A 21,046-nucleotide genomic window follows, 5' to 3' on the forward strand; every position below is an offset into this window, starting at 1 on the left:
TAGGGGATAGCAAGTCTGACCTTTGCAGGCCAATCTGTGACAGATCAACCCAGTCTCCTCTCACTGACCCCTAAACTTACTCCCTCTCCCAGTCTCCCACCCTCCTCTTTTCTCCCTCGGGTCTTTTTCCTTTCTCTTTACCTAGCTTCTGCCTGTTTCTGAGGTCTGGTTTGTGCCATCCCCATAGGCCCAGTAGGAAAGTGGATAAGAGATAGGGGCATTTCCATAGAGGCTGAGAGGAAGATTAAAGATTCGTGAATTTCTCCAGCATCAGCAGAACCATACCGTAGAGACTGGGAAGGCCGAATGCTGCCCACCAGGGTCAGTCTTGCTGAGGTTTGCTGGCCTGTGGTAGGCCGGGGGACTCCTAAACGGGACTCACCAAGTCCTGCCCTTGCCTGTGTGCTTTCTGCCCTCAATCAGTGCCCCTGCCCACAGAGAGGCTCAGGCCTGGTGGTCTGTGTGGTATTTGTGTACAGCTGCATTCCCTTTTGTATTATTCAATATTCTACAGCTTTTCAAAGAAATGCCAATAGCAAAAGTTCAAACTGAAGATCTCTAGTTCACATTTTCTAATGTACTTGACATTTCCATTTGTATTTAATGGTATTCTAATATCCTAACCTTTTACTTTCTGATATCCTGAAACAAACACCTATCATTCCTAAATTATTTTCTACTTGGAATAATCTATATATATAAAAGCCTAAGGGTCTTTATGACCAGATGGTAGCTATGACTCACACTGATCACCAGTGGGCAGATGCTCAACGCAGGAGCTGTCCCCTGGTGGTTAGTGGGCTCCCACAGCCAAACTCCCACCGTTGGTCAACCTCCCATGGCCCCTCCTCCCGGCTCCTGACCTCATGAGCCCCGTCAGCCAGGCTGAGATACCCCACCCATGCATGAATTTGTGCACCAGGCCTCTAGTATGATATATTAGCCTTACAATTTTTATAGCTGGAAGAGACCTGAAACTTCACCTAGATAACCCACCCTTCTCATTTTATAGAAATATTGAGTTCCAGAAAGGCTATTACCATGTTTAAAATAACACTCATAATTTTATAACTTTCCTTACCCCTAAAAGTATTGGGGGGAACTCCAAAGTCATACAATTAGCAAATGGCTGAGCCAGGACTAGTAAGAAAAATTAGAAATGATTTCATCAGCCCACAAATTTCTCTATTCTTCCACATGGTCTCATTCTGAAGGTTCTCTGTTAATAATAGTAATAATAAAAATCATTGATTGCTAAGACAACCTAAGGTTCTCAGATCCAAAGGCATACAGTAGCTAGTATATTTTTATTATGTGCATAAATCTACTTTATAAACCTTCAGTTTATTATGACTAGCATTGGTGATAACATTGGAGAGTCAGCTTTTTAGAAACTTAGCAGATACAGCATTAGTGTAAGTACAGCAATCTTAACTTAAATTATATGTATTTTTAATATGAAATAATTTAGAATCTATAAAAATACTTCCCTCTAAGGCTCAAGATGCCAATGGCTCACAAACATATTTTCCAATTCTTAATCACTGTATATCAGAATAAACTCATGTGTTATAGAATTTCCTGTATATTGAAAATGTCAGAAGTGCTAGAGTTTTCCTTTATGTAGCCCAAGAAAAGATAGGGCAATAAAAAGGATCAGAGATGTTATGAATCAATTACAGGAGAAAGGAAGTTAGGAAGGACGAAATAGAGATAATGGTGGGAAGGAAGTGAGCCCTTAAAGACTGTTATCACAGCCTCAGTTTTCTTTTATAAAAATCTATTTCACTTTTGTATCTTTAATAATCTTGGCCAATTAAGATTCAATTAAAAATATCTATTGAATATCTATTATAGTGAAGGTACCTGAAGCTAGACACCAAAGGGAATACAAAGATGAGTATTACAGTCTTGTCCCTAAAGAAGCTTATAATTACTTATCAAGTACCAGTTATAGAAAATACAGAAAAAACACAGAAAAAGAATATTGGATTAGATATCAGAAGACTCAGCTTCTAGTCTTAGCTAAATTTATTAACCATGTAATCTTTGTTGAATCCCTTATTCCCTTTCTGTTCTATCTCACGGAGTTTTTTGTTTGTTTGTTTGTTTTTTTATTATTATTAGTCACGGAGTTTTTATTAAGGCCAAACGCAATAATCTCTAGGCAAGGTACAGGGGGAAATGAACTGATCTGAGAGATGTCAACCTCCTCACATTTGTCTCATAACTTTTTTCTTGTCTCCTACCTTATATTTTGTACTCTTAACTTAAAAGTATATATATTCATAGTAGAGGAGTACAAAGAGAAAAAAAAAGAATACATTCAGTAATTCAGTTAAGTAACTCACACAAGCACTACTAATACTTTGGGGGTTTTTTTTTAATCTTCTTTTTTCTTTCATTCCCCTCCCCCCCCCAATCAATACTTAAGCATAGGTAACCACAGATATCATATAGAATATATAGTTTTATGCACCAAATATTTTTAACTTTACAGCCTATCATAAGCATTTTATCATTTCACTAAAGATTCTCCATAATTTATTATCATAATCATAATGGCTCCATGGCAGTCTATTATGCAGATGTACAAAAACCCATTTAAGCATTTTTCTAATGTTTGCTACTTATTTGCTAATATTAATAATGCTGTGTGACCATCTTTGTACATAAATATTTGCCACTTTCCAAATTATTTCTTTAAGATCAATGAAACAAAGGCATGAACATTTCAGCCCTCACGAAACTTACTTTAAAACTGATTTTCTGCCGAAACCGGTTTGGCTCAGTGGATAGAGCGTCGGCCTGTGGACTGAAAGGTCCCAGGTTCGATTCCGGTCAAGGGCATGTACCTGGGTTGCAGGCACATCCCCAGTGGGAGATGTGCAGGAGGCAGCTGATCGATGTTTCTCTCTCATCGATGTTTCTAACTCTCTATCTCTCTCCCTTCCTCTCTGTAAAAAATCAATAAAATATATTAAAAAAAACAACAAAACAAAAAAAACCTGATTTTCAAAAGAGTTTGTAGTAATTTTCATTCCCCTCAGTAGTGGATGACAGGATGTGCCTTATCAGCACTGAATATCACTAAAAAATTATGCACACATGCACGCACGTGCGTGCGCCCGGGCACACAGTCAAACACACACACATACACATACACACACACACACACACACACACAAAAGTAACTTGGTGTACTAGTTTTCTATTGCTCTTATAACAAAGTATCACACACTCAGTAGCTTTAAAACAACACTAATTTATTATATTACAGTTCTATAAATCAGAAGTCCAACATAGGTCTCACTGGGCTAAAATCAAGGTGTCGGCATGGCTGTGTTCCCTTCTAGACAGAAGACATTACAAAACAGTTCTAGAAAAGTTTATGATTGCAGATGCCTAAAGCAATCCTCAGGTCCCCAAATCAGCACCAGGCAGAAAGGGAAAGGCAAAGCTGTGTAGCCCTCACAAAGAGCATTTCTTCCAACATTCGCAGGCATGGACAATGAGGATGCTGGACAGAAAAAGAGCCTTGCAGAGGACAAACCCAAAGCCACAAACAACAATCAAAGGAAATACTCCCAGAGAGCCACAAAAACTCCGCAGAAATCAGAAATCCTGGAATTTGAGTTAGATGCAATAATTGAACCTTTGAGGAACTTGTTAAAATTATTGATTTGGGATTCACTCCAGAGACTAACTGAGTAGGACTAGAGTGAGGCCCAAGAATCCGTATTTTTAATAAGCATGTACCATAATCTTTGAACCATACTTCTAAAAAATATTGACCTAGGGGAATATGAATCTTACGTAAAAACAGAGAAGAGCCTTAGTTCTCAAATCTACCAATTGTTCATTTTTACATCAAAAGGTTTCTATTTCTGTACTAGGGAAATTTACATATAACCCTTACCTTTCCTTCTCCTATTTTCATTATTAAAGCTCTAATTATTTCACTTAACTGGTGTTCTCAGTCAAAAAGATAATATATGCAAAAATAAAAATATTCCAAAGACTAGAAAAGAGTATAAAATAAAAAGTAAATCTCTTTTCCATCTAGACTTCTAGTTCCCTAAGCCTCCTCCCACGAAATAACGAATGGTAATAGTTTCTTTTAGAAATAGCCCTTGCCAAACAATGGCATATACACTGAGTGGCCAGATTATTATGACCACCTGACGTTTGTAGGCAAATTAGCTATAATTTCATGCTGAAGTTGCTAGAGGGCCAGACCATTATAAATAGGGAAGCAGGTTGTTTACCATGACAGTAGAAGTGATATTTTTCTGAAGATATGGGTAAACAACGCGATTTAACAGCCTTTGAACGTGGGATATATATTATTATGAATGGCCAGATTATTATGACCACCTGACGTTTGTAGACAAATTAGTCATACACTGTATCGTATGGGATATGGAAGCTGAAGGCCTGTTCGAACACCTTTGCTGTCTGCAGTTACTAAGATAAAACATCTCCAATTCACACAGGAGCCCAAGGATTGGACAGTCGAGCATTGGAAAAAAGTCATGTGGTCCGATGAATCACGTTTCCGTTGCATCATGCAGATGGCAGAGTGAGAATTTGGTGGCAACAGCATGAAAGCATGCACCTCACCTGCATGAATACAACCCTTCAAGCTGGTGGGGGCAGTGTTATGGTTTGGGGCATGTTTTCCTGGCATGATTTGGGAACTTTAATTCATGCAGAACAATGTCTGAATAGCACAACATACCTAAGTATCGTTCCTGATCAAGTTCATCCTATCCTGTTGATGGCATATCCCAATGGAGATGGCTTCTTCCAACAAGACAATGTGCCATGCCATGGTACTCGTACTGTGCAGGAGTGGTTTCAAGAACATGAGGGAGACTTTACCTTGCTTAGGTGGCCCCCACAATCACCAGATTTCAATCCAATTGAGCATTTGTGGAACAAAGTTAAAAGAGCCATCAGGCAGCTGGTTCCACAGCCATCAAATCTCACAGAACTGGACAGTGCTATTCATCAGGCATGGTGTCAAATTCCTCACATCACCTTTCAACATCTCGTGGAGTCAATGCCAAGAAGAATCGTAGTATTGAAGGCAAAAGGTGGCCCAACAAAGTACTAATGAGGTGGTCATAATAATCTGGCCACTCACGTTCGAAGGCTGTTAAATTCCATTGTTTACCCATATCTTCAGAAAAAAATCACTTCTACTGTCATGGTAAACAACCTGCTTCCCTATTTATAATGGTCTGGCCCTCTAGCAACTTCAGCGCAAAATTATAGCTAATTTGCCTACAAATGTCAGGTGGTCATAATAATCTGGCCACTCAGTGTATATCCTTCTCACTTATTTCTATTTAAGAAGATATATATATAAAAGCCTAAGCAACTGTTCAACCATTCGACCAGTAGCTATGACACGCACTGACCACCAGGGGGCAACCCTCAATGCACATGCATGGAAACATAGAACAGACTGATGAATCTGAGGGAAAGGGGGTGGGGGGAGGGCAGGAAGAGATTAACCAAAGATCTTATATGCATACTAGAGGCCCGGTGCACAGATTCATGCACCGGTGGGGTCCCTTGGCCTGGCCTGCAGGGATCAGGCCGAAAATGGCTGTCCAACATCCCCCGAGGGGTCCTGGATTGTGAGAGGGTGCAGGCACGGCCAAGGGATCCCACCGGTGCATGAATCCATGCACTGGGCCTCTAGTGTTACATAATATGTAAACTTTGCCTTTTTATAAAACTCTAAAATGTATATTTTGGAGATTATTCCATATCAGCAGTTACAAAACTTTACTTCTATTTCATCGCTACATACTATTCCATTATATACTTCACCATAACCAGTTCTCTGGTGAAGATAGTGAGTTGCATCCAGCCTTATCCTATCTAATAAAAGAGAAACATGGTAATTAGCCGTACCTCCGCTACCCTTCCCATTGGCTAATCAGGGTGATATGCAAATAACTGCCAGCCAAGATGGCAGCCAGCAGCCAGGCAGCTTGAAGCGAACATGAGGCTTGCTTGCTTCAGTGACGGAGGACTCCAATGTTCCCCGCCTGCCGCTGCCAGCCTCTGAGTTTGCAGTTTGAAACATTGTTACAAATATAGAAGCTAAACAAAACCCCAGACACCAGCTTTCAGCCAGCCAGGATCTCAGAGCTGGAGTTGATACAGTGTTTCGATTATAGAACCCAAACAAACCAGATACCTGCTTTCAGCAGCGTTGGCCTAAGAGCTGGAGCCAAGCCTCAGAGCTAAAGCTGGCCCAGAATAAAAAAGAAAAGGAAAAAAAGGAGCGGTTGGGAGCTTCAGTCACCCGCCAGCCTGAAAACAGCCCTCAGCCCCTCACCCAGACTGGCCAGGAACCCCAGTGGGGACCCCCACCCTGATCCAGGACATCCTTCAGGGCAAACCAGCCAGCCCCTACCCCTGCACCAGGCCTCTATTCTACATAGTAAAAGGGTAATATGCCTCCCAGCACCAGAATCAGCGGAGCAGCGAGACCTCCCAGCACCGGGATCAGCGGAGCTGTGAGGCCTCTCGGCACCAGGATCAGCGTGACAGGGCAGCGACCAAACGCCCTGATCGCCCTGTGGCTCTGTGTGTGACAGGGAGCGGGGCCACAATCTCCCTATCCGCCCTGCTCTGTGTGTGACAGGGTGCGGCGCCCCAACACCCCGCCACGGGCCCTGCTCTGTGTGTGACGGGGTAGAGCCATAACCTCCCCATCGGCCCTGCCCTGAGTGTGACAGGGTGCGACGCCCCAACCCCCTGATCCGCCCTGCTCTGTGTGTGACAGGGGGCGGTGCCCAAACTCCCGTATCGGCCCTACTCTGTGAGTGACAGGGGGGAGCTCCTCAACTCCCTGATCGGCCCTGCTCTCTACGTGACAGGGGGGAGCTCCCCAACTCCCTGATGGACCCTGCTCTGTGCGTGACAGAGGGGAGCTCCCCAACCCCCTGATCGACCCTGCTCTGTGCGTGACAGGATACGGAGCCCTAACCCCCATGATTGGCCCTGCTCTGTGCGTGACAGGGGGTGGTGCCGCAACCTCCCCATCAACCCTGCCTTGAGTGTGACAGGGGACGGTGCCCCAACCCCCTAATCGGCCCTACCCTGAGCGTGACTGAGGGTGGCATCGCAACCTCCTGATCCGCCCTGCTCTGTGCATGACAGGGGGCGGCGCCCCAACTCCCCAATCAGCCCTGCTCTGAGCCCGACCAGGGGCTGCACCTAGGGATTGGGCCTGCCCTCTGCCACCCGGGAGTGGGCCTAAGCCAGCAGGTCATTATCTCCCGAGGGGTCCCAGACTGCAAGAGGGCACAGGCCGGGCTGAGGGACTCCCTCCCCCCTGAGTGCACAAATTTTTGTGCACCGGGCCTCTAGTCTATAATAATAGAAGAGGATTATGCTAATTAGACTAGATAGCCAAATGACCTTCTGGACATCCTTCCGGACGAAGCTGGGCTGAGGGACCCCTCCCCCGTGAACAAATTTCGTGCACTGGGCCTCTAGTCTATATACATAAAAGCCTAATATGCAAATTGTCCCCTTGTGAATTTGACCAGGAGATCAGGAGTTCAATCACTCACTATAATGTGCACTGACCACCAGGGGCGGTGTGGAACGAAGGAAGGCCCCAGCCAGCAGCCGGTAGCTGGGGAAGGGAGGCTCTGGTCACTGGCCAGGCCTAGGGACCCTACCCATGCATGAATTTCGTGCACCGGGCCTCTACTACTATTATAAGCAAAGCTACAAACTGGTAGAGCTTTATATGTGAGCCAATTTTCTAGACATGCAAATACTGGGTTAAAGAACATGTGCATTTTGAATCTGATAAGTACTGCCAAAATGCCCTCCAAACAGGATGCATCAAACTACTCGCCCATCAGAGGGTTCTGTTTTTCCCTATACTTCAACAACGCAGCACATTATCATATTTTTTCATCTTTGCTAATAAACAGATATTTAATTGCTGTCTTAATTTTCATTTCCTTAATTATGCTGGAAAGTTGAACATCTTAAGTTTATGTCATTTGTATTTCAATTTCTATAATTACTTGCTCATATCTATCACCCATTTTCCTACTGAGTTGCTATGTTTCTTATTGTAGAGAACATTTCCCAGTTTTTAACTTGTCTCTGACTTTGTTTTATAGTATAATTAATCATGCAGATATTTAAAAGTTTTAAGTAGTCAAATATGTTAAGCCTTTCTTTTATCACTTTGGGGATGTGTGTTTTAGTTGGAAGGCCTTCTCCCTTCTAAGGTTATTTAAAAAAGTCTTATTAAAAAACAGTCTTGTTTTCACATATGTTTATGGTTTATTTTTTGCATTTAAATCTTAGATCCATCTGAAATTTACTAAGCATTGAGGCTGAGATTTAAGATTCAACTTTATTTTTTTTCCCAGAGAGTAAGCAGTTGTCACAAAACCATATACTAAACAAATCATTTTTTCTGTTATGATCAATTTAAATGTAATTTTGCCAGTTGCAAAGCATTTCAAAATGGAGCATATTTCTAGAAAATCTATCTTAACTAGATGCATAGTATTTAACCATATAATACATTTTAGTAAATGTTATCTATTGTTAATATTAATTAAAATTACACTGAATTGAAAAATAATGGTAATACTAATGAAAATTACACTGAATTGAACAATAGGAATTATTGAATACATCTATGATTAAAAGCAGGTATAACTTACTATACACGTTCACCTCTAGGTCTTTAAATTGTTCACTGAGTATGCAAAATCACATTTCACACTATAGAGCAATGCCATCTATAATTTCTTAGGTTTGAATTGCTTTCAGATCATAAAAGGAGAAATGTCTCATAGTTCATTATTCTAAATTCCGTATTTGTCTATGATATAAATAAAAGTAGTAAAATAATTTTTCTTGAATTTTCATTGGTACTATGTACATAAAATAAATGATACTATGCAGTGGTAGAACACCATTTGGAAGGTGGTTAAGTCTAGTTCTGATTGAGGAAAGGGCTGTCAGAAAGCCACTATTCTCGAGATTTACATAAGCTAAGATACAGGAAGCCATAGGTGCATGGACAATATTCTACAGGCTGGTTCAGTAACTCAAAAGCTCCAAGTGAAACAGGGCCACAAAAACACAGACTGCCAAATGCTGTTTCAGTGCTGGACAAATGTACATTAACAGTCTTTATCCCCTTCCCACTGAGTGTCCGATGAAGCTTCAAAGTGGTGATGTACTGAACTTACTAGTCAACAATACATATTCCAGTTGTAGCATTTTCATTTTAACAGCTGTTAATAAATAATGCTGCTTAACAGAAATACTGTATAGACATAAAATGAAGTCTAATTTCAAGGGGATAATGTCACTAAATTCTTTATAATTGAACACATGAGGACTGAAAATTCAACTTATATGATTTTTTCATAAACGATTCAATCTCTCTGAACTCTTTTATTTCTTCTCTTTTCTGCTTTGTTTACATTTCTTTATGAGCTTTATTTCTTTTTCATACCACTTTCTCCACCAAAACAGAGAGTCAACTCTTTATTATTCCTGGAATTTTATGTCTGGAAAGTATATGAAGGGATGGATATAAAACCAGAGAGAATAATATGGATGGCCCCAAACAGAAGAAAAGCCAACAAATATATTAATAAGCATTTTACAAGAATGTATTGTAGAATTTAAGCTTACCCTGAAATTTGTACTTAAAAGCTGAGGATGCTTAGGAAAAAAAAACTGGATGTTTGAAAAAGTAAGACCATAATGATGGTCTTACACAATAATGAAAGTAATCACAACACAATAATGAAAGTAATCTATTAAAACCTCACTCAGGATAGGAAATAAGACTAGCTTTCCATAGGAACCCAAATGATTTGGCTGTTTTCCTTTTAAAATATGAAATACTTGCAGTTTATATTTTCTGGAAAGGTAACATTTTAAAAATTTGAAAATGAACAGTATTTATTTTGAAATGGAAAAATTCTTTTCCAAATGAAAGTCAAAATCTTGTCCTTAAAATTCACTCCTCCCTCCTGCGTTCTTTGAGTGAAACCTTAAACATGCCTTCAATTTCTTTCTCTCATATCTGTGCTATTCTTTTCATTCCCACAACTTCCCAGAGTCATTCTGAACCCTACTCTTTTTCTTACCTCCTTATCTAATCCATCAGCAAATCCTTCAAAACATAATCAGAATTTGTTCACTTCTAGCCTGGCCGGTATGGCTCAGTGGTTGAGCATCAACCTATAAATCAGGAGGCCATGGTTTGATTCCCTGTCAGCGTACATGCCTGGGTTGCAGGCTTGATCCCCAGCATTAAGAAGTGTGCAGGAGGCAGCCACTCTCTCTCGTCATTGATGTTTCTATCTCTCTCTCCCTCTCCCTTCTTCTCTGACATCAATAAAAATATACTAAAAAAAAAAAAAGACCACTTCTCACCACCACCATTGCCACCACTATGGCCCAAGCTACCATCATCTCTTACCTAGTTTATAGCACTGGTTTCCTAATAGGTCTCCTTACTCCTGCCTTGACCTCCAGCTTCAGTCTATTCTAAGTAAAGCAGAATATGACTCTGGTTCTCGTTGGCTCAAAACTTCCAGTGGTTTCCTAGCTCACACTCCCACCACCATGCATAACTGCACTGGTCTCATTTCCTATTATTCTTCCCATGAAGTCTCTCACTGGATTCCAGCCATATCTCCCTGCCAAGCTATGTCGTTCCCTTCCCACCCATTCCCCTTGTTATTCTCTCTGCTCAGAATCCTTGTCCCCTAGATAATGCATCATTCCGTCCTAGGTTTTTATCCAAAAAAGTGAACTTCCCAATGAGATTTTTTTCGTTATTTATGAAATGTTACCATCCTTCCCCTGACATTTCAAATCTTTCTTTCTTATTTTACTTTTTTCTCCATAGCACATACTACATATTTTACTTACTTACCTAGTTTATTGCCAGCCTCCCCAACTGGAATGTAAACTCCATGAGGCAGGGATTTGTCTACTGTGTTCCATGCTGTATCCCCCACACCCAGAACACATGATAGGAGCTCAGTTAACTTTGCTCAATAAATAAATAAACAAACAAAAGAATGACTCCAGCTTGGGCTCTCGCTGCATCTTTCCTGGTCTCCTCCCAGCAGGCTCTGTAATTAATCCTACACACCTCAAATCAGTAGTTGACCTCACATGGGTCTGACTCTATTGCTGCTCTGGTTAAGAACCTTAGTGGCTTGCAAACTGTCCTTTGAGGAAAATATGGCTCTATAGGGTGGCATCAAGATCCTGCATAATCTGGATACTCTTTTCTGAACTCATCTCTTTACATTCCATTCTTATACCTTATTCTATAGACCAGTGTTTCCCCAAATCGAGTACTTTATGGGTCCTTTTTAAAGGGAAAAAAATTCTTAATGGCTTACAAGGTCACATCTAAGGCCCCACTTAAGAAACACTAATTTAAGAAATTGAAGTTCAGATCAATAAAAATCTTTTTAAAATATGGATTGTTACTGATAAAATAATTCTTAATACAGTATTATAACCAAAAGGAAAACAAACATTTTAAATCTTTGTATACTTTACACCCTCGGAGAATAAACCCATGGACCCCCAGTGACAGAAATGAAACTACCTACCCAGCCCAGAAGAGGCCTACACTTACCTGCCTCCATGCCTTTGTTCCTAATGTTTGCTATCCCGGAATATCCTTCCCCTGACAATAGTTATCAGAATTCTACTCATCCTTCAATACCTAGTTTAATTATCGGCTCCTTCACAAACTCTTCTTCTTCATACCCTCAGACAAAACTTCTCAGTCTCTCAGAGCAATTTTAACCTCTTCTATGACATTAACTCCATCATTCTTCCTTAAGTTACACTATTATTTTCCTGTGGTTATTACAGCGCCTGGATAGCATGAAGATGAACTTGTTCTCTTAACATAACTAGTATAATGTCTTCCATATAACAACTAATAAATGTATACTGAATTAATCATTATATATGGGGGAAATAAATGCTACTATAAATATGACCCTCTATTTATCATCTTAAAAATAGAACTGTTCACTAAAAGTTTATAAGCAAACATGCATAACATACTCATAACAAAAGAAAAATTGGGAAAAAAATTTTAAGTTATTTATAGGAGTTACCTTCGTTTAAGCACTAAGTCTGATATAGGTATGCATCTTAGACCAGTTCCCAAAACCATGAGGAAGGATGTCAGAAGCACAGTTATCCGAAGACCTAAAAGGAAACAAAAACATCCGGATTATTTTCTATTTTCTCTTCAAGTAAGTCCAGTGTTAAGAACAAAGATTTTTATACTCAATCATAATAATGTTATAACCTAATATTACAGCTTTTCCCCATAATACCCAACATGCAAAAAAGACCTCTACATGCTGAAAATGAAATTTTTATAACTTTAATAGAAAATTTAATGATCACATCAAGGATAAAAGAAGTTCCATTAGTTCTGTTTTTTCAAAATAAACGGCTATAATGTTTTGTTCATATGGAACACTAAAAATGTAGAAAAAAATTTTAAAGGACTAGGTATTTTAGTTTTATATCTCCAATATAAAATTCCTAATTTTCAAATGCAAACTGCAAAAACTCTAAACTTTACTAAAATATATATATTTTTAAAGAGTGGTAGTTTTAACTTTAAAAAATTTTTTTTATTGATTTCAGAGAGAAAGGGAGAGGGAGAGAGAGATAGAAACATCAATGATGAGAGAGAATCATTAATAGGCTGCCTCCTGCACGCCCCCAACTGGGAACTGAGCCTGCAACCTGGGCATGTGCCCATGACTGGAATCAAACCTGGGACCCTGCGGTCCACAGGCCAACACTCTATCCACTGAGCCAAATTGGCCAGGGCGCTAAAATATTTTTTAATGTGATACATTATTGCTTTAAATTTTCTCCAAAAATGGAGAAAATGGCTAATTACGTATTTTATAGTATAATCAGGATAAGCTAATGCTTATTATAGGGTCATGGGGGTGATCTTTAGAATCCTTTGATTAGTAGTAACACAATAATGGTCTTTCTTTTTATTTTTCTTGATTTATCAAATGGCTTTCAACTTACAGAAAGATGTTGTTTTAAAAAGAAAACATAGCTTAGGACTTTAGAAGACAATTTAGGTCAGATAGCTTTCCCTTTTGTATCTCAATATGATCAATTATTTCTAAAATGTTTGCCTCTGGTTGGTCACATGGATAATAGGGTAGGAGAGAATATAAACAGAAGGTACCAAAAAATGGACACAATAATCTAAGTAATAAAGTGGGACTATATCCTCTTACTATTGGAAAGCTGCTGTTGCTTCTAAACGAATGCCGCCTTCTTGTTTGCAGCAGCCACATCACACAGTGGCTCATAGTGAGCATGTGGCAGAGGTGGCAAAAGTTCTTCCAATTTCTCCCAAACTCAACACCTCTCTGAAACCATTTCACAATGAGTGGACAAATTGTTTAATGCAAATTTTTCTCTCTTTTCAGATCTTTCTCATTTTTTGGCAAAGGGGAGATGGGTAAATGTTTGGTTTCCAAAGGGCTTCTCTGCTTGAAGAAAACTGAAAATCAACAAAACTATAATTATTCAGATTAAACATAGTGAAGAAAATAAACTTGATATCCAGATCAGGCACACGTAGACACTACATTGAGGACAATTTGTGATATGAACGTTATAATATTCTTATATGAGCTGAACATGATTAATGCAATTTGGCAGAAGGAATAGCACAGAAAATTGTGCTTCTCAGTAACAAGCAATGCATACACATTGCTCATTTACTGCTTCTACTAACAGAACACATATTTTAAAACCACATTATCGTCCTGGCTGGTGTGGCTCAGTTGGTTAAGTGTTGTCCTATGCACAACAAGGATGCTGGTGGGATTCCTAGTGAGGGCACATGCCAGGTTTGTGGGCCCAATCCCCAGTAGGGGATGTGCAGGAGTCAGCTGATCAATGTTTCTCTCTCTCTCTCTCTCTCTCTCTCTCTCTCTCTCTCTCTCTCTCTAACATTACATTGGAGCCACAGGAAATAGAATGTAATTAATAGAAAGTACATTTATGATCATATATATCTATCCTAAACTTTCAAAATGGGTGCCCTATGAGATACTGAATAAGATTTTTCAGATTTGGGACTATAAGGCTTACATTCTACATGATATTTATTTTTCCCTTAAATATTTGATTTGTAAGTGAGCAGTAGAGCATTGGTTATGGCAATATGGCCCAAATAACCAGATTCTCTATTACTACTGTTCAAGGCTAGCACACGATTCTACTCAAGTATGCTTTTTATCAAACCAATGATAATATAACAGCTAATACAAACATTTAAGAATAAAGAGTTGTCAAAATCTAATTATGAAAGCAACCTCACAAGTACAGCTTGTGACTTTCTTGCTTATTTTTAATTGTTGCTAAGTATTACTTAATCCACCCCAGCTGATGCTCAATTTTGAAAAGAATGCTTTCTTTACCTCATTCAAATCTTGATGAGGCAGGATTCTATAACTGCATGTAATCAAAAAGATATCAAGAGGACCCCAGGAAAATAGGCTGAGGAGAATCTAACACCTTTAAATAACTAGATCCCAAGTGATTACAGTAGTACTAGGACATGAGTGCAAAAACCATTTGATGAAAGGTATGAGAACAATTTTGGAAAACATGACTGAAAATAAAAATAAGTTCCATTCTAATGTAGAATCCAGACATGGTAGGAAGCTTCCTTCCAGTAAAGGAGATAACTCCTTTTTTGCTGGGCATCTATTTAGTACAGGAATGGAGTCTCTACATCAGGCGCCTGGGAAACAAAGCAGTTATGGCCTCAATGTTTATCTGAAAAGACTACTCTTTCCAGCCTCCACGCTTCTATCAGCTGGAGTGAAGGCAAGCCTTGTTTTGCTCCTCGCAAGACCTCTAGCCTCCCTGTCCCCAACAGTCACAGCCAGGCCAGCACACTCTGTCTTAGAGCCCATCAGGACTAATTACATTGTGCCTGTTATTCCTGTTTGCATTAGTCAACAGAGATCCCATGATGGGATCCAAGCCATATCCCAGTACGGCTTCATATACTCCCTAATCTAACCTCACCTGCCACCTCCCCAACTCCTTCCTGAAACCTTTCCACTGTGCCTGCCTTCTGAGGTACTCAGAATCAGTGGGTCAGTGGAATCCCTATATCCTCAAGCTCTTCTCTAAATATTATCTTCACCTTCTTACTCCCACTGAAACCTCTCTCCTGAGAAAATTGTTTCCCCAGCCACTTGTAGCTCACTGTTACTCTCTCATCCCTTAAGCTTCCTAATCTCTTTTCTCTCAATGCTTTTAAGGTTTCCTCTGGTTTTAGGCAAACTGATTATGATGTGTGTTGGTATAGTTTTCTTCATGTTTCTTCTGCTGGGATTTTTTTAATTTCTTAGATTTGTGGATATCAAATTTGGTAATATTTCTACCATTATTTCTTTATTCCATCCCCCAACCCCCCGTGCGTGCGTGCGTGCACACGTGCGCGCGCACACACATACACATACATATACCTCATTTCACTCTATACCCTTTCCCATTACTTCGCACTTCTTCTTCTGGGATTCTAATTACATGCAAATTGTTAGGCTACTTAAAACTGTCCTGCAGCCCACTGATGTTTGTTGGGGGTTTTGTTAATTTTTAGCATTTTATTCTCTATGTTCCAGTTTGGAGAGCACTTATTGCTGACTTCAAGTTCACTTACCGTTTCTTCTGAAACATCTAATCTGCTTTTAAATCCTGAAGAGTATATTTTTTGGTTTCAGACATAGATCACATTTTCATTTCTAGAAGTTTAATGTTGGTCTTTTGTTTCTGTGTCTCTCCTTGCTTTCTTCTATCTTCTTGAACATATGTAGTATATTTAAACTAGTTGTTCTGATGTCCCTGCCTACAAATTCTATTATCTGTGACATTTCTGCGTCTGTTTCTATTAACTGAATTTTCTCATCTTTATGAGTTGAATGTTCCTGCTTCTTTGCATGTTTGCTAATTTCTGATTTGGATGTCGGGTATTCTGATTTTTACCTTCTTTGCGATGGATTTTTTTTATTCCTTTAAATATATTTGAACAATGTTCTGAGATACAGTTAAGTTATCTTTGATCTTTTAAGCTTTACTAGTTGGAACCAGAACATCCTTTAGTCTAGGAATCATCTATCTTTACTACTGAGGCAATGCCCTTCTGAGTATTCAACCCAACCTCCTATGTATTACAAGCTTTTTCCATTATGGCTGTCGGGAAAGTGAACTATTCCCAGCCTTGTATAACCTTTGGGAATTGTTCTGCCTGCTCCTTTTTGGTGGTCCTTTCTCCAGACTTAGTTTCCTTACAACTATCTACTGACCAGGACTAATTACATTGTCAAGAGGAACAGTCTTCTACACTAAGCTGGCTGTGACCCACGGCAGCAGGAACTTGACTCAAGAGGAACTCCCTATAGATCTAGATCTCACTCTCTATGAAGCTTTCCCCTCTCTGGTAGTCTACACTAAGAATTCTAGCTCTGTTGGACTCTTTGAATCCTCAATTGTCTCCTCAACTTTAGAAAACCACAGCTGCCCTAGCTGGTTTGGCTCAGTGGATAGAAAGTCAGCCTGAGGACTGATGGGTCCCAGGTTCAATTCCAGTCAAGGGCACATGCTGGGTTTGCAGGCTGATCCCCAGTAAGGGGGATGTAGGAGGCAGCTGATCAATGGTTCTCTCTCATCATTGATGTTTCAATCTCTTTTTCACTCTCCCTTCCTCTCTGAAATCAATAATAAATGAATTAATTAATTAATGAAAACTGCAGGGCTTGCAAGCTCTTTAGTGTTGCTTGGAAATTCTCTCCAGGTAGTAAGCTGAAGCAACCACATGAATCACTAGCCTGCTCTGCGGATTGCTCAACGTCTAAAAACCAGCTTCATGTACTTTGATTTTGTTTTTAGTTGTTTAAAGTGGAACGATATATCCAGTTCTTGTTACTCCATCATGGCCAGAACAGCCTTTGATTTCATTCTATCTGACTGTAATACTCACTACTCCTGGCTGCAATTGTCTACAGACCACCACATACCTGCCTCCAGGTCATTCACCTTCACTACTTGAAAATGAATTGGCTCATTATTCCTCCTTAGGACACCACTTCTTTCATAAGTCTGGTGATTTCTTGTGCAGATCCTTTCAATATCCTGCCTTCTCAGTCTCCTGACTTCTTATTCCACAATCATGTTCTCTCCCCCAGCTCAGTCCTACTCTCTGTGGTTACACTCTGACCTTAAGTTTGCCATAATTGTATCCATGACACAATTGCAATTTCCCTCATGGATCAACTCCAGCCACACAGGCCTCATTGCTCTTGGAGATACCAAACTTGTTTGCTCTTGGATATTTTCCCTAAACAGTCTTATCCAGAACTGACAAATCAAGCTTCCTTTTAATCTCAGGTCTCTCCTCAAAAACACGCATCAATAAGGCCTTCCCTGACACTCTATACCAGTGGTTCTCAACCTTGGCTGCACGTTAGAATCACCCGGGAATCTTTTTAAAATCCTGATTTCTGGGCTTCATCCTCTGGAAATTATGTTTCTTTGTTACTAATGTTGTGGCCTCACCCCATAACAAAGAAACAGAATTTCTGGAGGATGAGGCCCAGCAATCAGGATTTTAAAAAGATTCCCAGGTGATTCTAATGTGCAGCCAAGGTTGAGAACCACTGCTCTATACAGAGTATTATCCAGTCACACCCCTTTCTCCCTTGCTTTGCTTTATTTTCCAAAGCACTATTTGCCATTTGACATAGTAAATATTTAATTTTATTGTTGCACTAGTGACCCAGTGCAGGAAATCGTGTGAGACCGGGGACCCCAGACCCTGAGGCACCACGGGATCCAGAGTCAAGTCCCCGCCCACCTGGTGATCAGCCTTTGGTCGTTACAGCGTTAGGGCCACTGGGTTTTTATAATATAGATCAGGGGTCCTCTAACTACCGTCCGCGGGCAACATGCAATTACAAATATTGTATTTGTTCCCGTTTTGCTTTTTTTTACTTCAAAATAAGATATGTGCAGTGTGCATAGGAATTTGTTCATAGTTTTTTTTTTTAAACTATAGTCCGGCCCTCCAACAATCCGAGGGACAGTGAACTGGCCCCCTGTTTAAAAAGTTTGAGGACCCCTGATATAGATGATGCCTGGGTCTTCTCACTAGAATGCAGACTCTGTGAGGGCTATCTCCCCCGTGCTTAGCACACATGTAGATGCTATCTCTTCTTAAACCTTTCTTCATTTGGCTTCTAGGGCACACTAGCTTTTGGCTCTCCTATTATCTCACTAGCTAGTCCTTTTTTATCTCCTTGCTGGAAAATGAAAAGGGGTGAAGGAGTACAAAACCAACCTCAGGAAGAGAAACAGTCTTCTACACTACGCTGGCTGTGACCCATGGCAGCAGGAAGGCCAGATAACTCCCTCTACCTTCTAGGAAGAAAGATACTGTAGAGCCCAACAATAGCACGAACTGACTTTCAATGTATGCAGATAGACTATCTGCAGCAGGACAACCAACATATAAACGTTTATTAGCCTTCTCCTACTAAAAAGGAAAACCACTTCCTAAAAGAGAGAATTTTTAAATCTATTTTTTATTGCTTCAACCAACTGAAAACATAAAATTGAATTCACTACATATTCATGGGAAATCTGAAACAACTCTTAAAGTAACATGTTTTATGAAGCAAATAGGTAGTCCCTAATTTATCTGCCAGAGATAGCAGATAGAATTATAATCATAAGGGTGAAAATTAACATTTCTCCACCATAAAAACAAGGCTGGCTAAATTCAGTGAACAATATTGAAAATCGCTCCTGATAAAACGAAACAACAAAAAGAGCTTTCCCTCTAAAGTCAGCCAACCTTATAAGAAATGACTGAGGAATTGTCACAGATTGGAGGAGGTTAAGGAGAAATAACAACTAAACACAATTTGGGACCCTCCACTGAAACCCTGGAACGGGGGGAAGGGAAAAGACATTGGGAAAACTAGTGAAATCTAAATAAAGTCTATAATTTAGTTTAAAAGCGAACAAAACAAACAAATAGAAGAGAAGAGAAAAGAAAAGAAAAGAACACCTCCTCCTGGCTCTTGGGCTTCAGTGGCTGAGCATCGACCTATGAACCAGGAAGTCAGAGTTTGATTCCTGGTCAGGGCACATGCCTGGGTTGCAGGCTCAATCCCCAGTGTGGGGCATGCAGGAAGCAGCCGATCCATGATTATCTCTCATCATTGATGTTTCCATCTCTCTCTCCCTTTCCCTTCCTCCCTGAAATCAATAAAAAAAAATTTTTTTTTTAAAGAAAAGAAAACCTCCATTCAGAACAAAAACCCTATCTCAGCACCTAGTGCACATCTTCTGCATAAGTACCTGCTCTACCTGGAGGTTCCACGCCAACCAAGACACACCTTCCAGGGCTGGGCACCTTTCATTGTTAGAAGGTTCTTCCTTGTGTGGCTTCTCCCTTCGTAACTTCACTCAGTTTAGTTCTTCCTTCTAGACCCACGCACATTAAGTCTAATTCCTCTTTCACTTGATCTCCACATATTTTATATCCTGCCTCAAGTTTCTTTTTGAAGCCTGACACACCCAGTTCCCTTCATGTTACACATTATGATTTTTACATCCTTGATTATCCTTGCCCCACAACTTCTAAGGTACTCCAGCTTGTCAACAGCCTTCTTAAAATTAATGTTCAGAACTGAACACTGGAGTAGAGCCTATCCAATTTTTTTTCTCTTCTTGTTTTTGACACTATGCTCCTCTGCCTAAAATCGCCTGCCCTTTTCCAGCAGTTCTGTCACATCTGTCGTGAATCATTTGCTTGTACTTGTGTGGTAAAAATCAATGCCTTATCATTCAATCCTATGACCTTTCCTTCCTCCTCAAAGAATCACACTGGCAAGTGGTAAAGCGAGATATCTGACCAGGGTATTCTTCTGTGAAGAGAGAGACTCGATTATCTACAAGTTTCATCTGAGAATTAAAAATCTCAACTGACACAGCCACCTAGCCACATTCACACACTTTAAAGCTGCGGTGCACCAGTTCCCAGAAACCAGAGTCAGATCCGGAGTTTCCCAACAGCTCTTCCTGGGCTGGACTCATCTATTAGGCAAAGCCAGCTCACTACTGCCCTGGATCTGGGCAGCACCTATTTTCTGACCTTTCACCTTCAACATCCCCAAGTTCCCATGAAGTCAAAGCATCAGTCATTTTTGTGAGGGGTAAAAAAACATACGCAGCACGTGCACGGGAATGCTCTGAGGTCCGCAATATGCAAAAAACGCGACCGTTCAGAGAACGCTTTATCTCTGCTGTTGCATAATGAGCCTTGATTAAAAACACAACACAACAACACAATAATAATAGCTGCAAAGATGCCTTCCCGTAGCTGCTGCTTTGGGCCCAGAGGGTTCCTAGACAGGAAAGGGATGCCAGCGACACTCCCGTCACCTCTGACAACCTCCAAGACGAAACCGAGAAGGAGGCCCCCCGGGAGTGCCAGCGCGGGCGGGTGTTCCCCGGAGCCCCTCACCTCTCTTGTCCAGGAGCCACATGAACGCGAAGCAGGGCAGGAAGCCGATGGGCCCCCACAGCACGAGCAGCGCGATGTCCCAGCTGGAGAAGCCGTAGGCCTGGCACGCCGAGTTCTGGATGGGGCCCCAGGTGTTCCAGACCAGGCCCTGCGCGAACCCCAGCAGCGAGAAGAGCAGAAGCACCAGCCAGCGGCGCCCGTACACCCGCCCGGGTCCCGGGGCCGCCGCGGGCAGCGCCGCCGCCGCTACCTCCCGGCTTCTCCAGGCGGCGCCCGGCGCAGGCCCCGGCCCCGGCCCCAGCAGCGGCTGCCGCTCCTCCTCGCTGCTCCAGCCGGAGCCCATGGCGACGCGCGGCCCGCGGGGCCCCTGCCCAGCGCGGTCCGTGCGGC

The 21,046-nt window shown here is 41.0% G+C and overlaps 1 protein-coding gene across 1 annotated transcript in view; it reads right to left on the reverse strand.

The window, feature by feature from the left end:
• Positions 1 to 21,046, reverse strand: part of SLC49A4 (solute carrier family 49 member 4) — a 72,080-nt gene extending 51,034 nt beyond the window's left edge. Inside the window, exons 1-2 of the mRNA XM_081087253.1 lie at positions 20,657 to 21,046; positions 12,177 to 12,270 (exon numbers count right to left, since the gene is read on the reverse strand). Of these exons, the coding sequence (XP_080943379.1) occupies positions 12,177 to 12,270; positions 20,657 to 20,999 (437 nt within the window). The 5' untranslated portion in view covers positions 21,000 to 21,046. The remainder of the gene's footprint in view (positions 1 to 12,176; positions 12,271 to 20,656) is intronic.

This window comes from Myotis nattereri (genome assembly GCF_964212035.1).
Source record: "Myotis nattereri genome assembly, chromosome: 3".
In the NCBI taxonomy this organism is placed as follows: domain Eukaryota; kingdom Metazoa; phylum Chordata; class Mammalia; order Chiroptera; family Vespertilionidae; genus Myotis; species Myotis nattereri.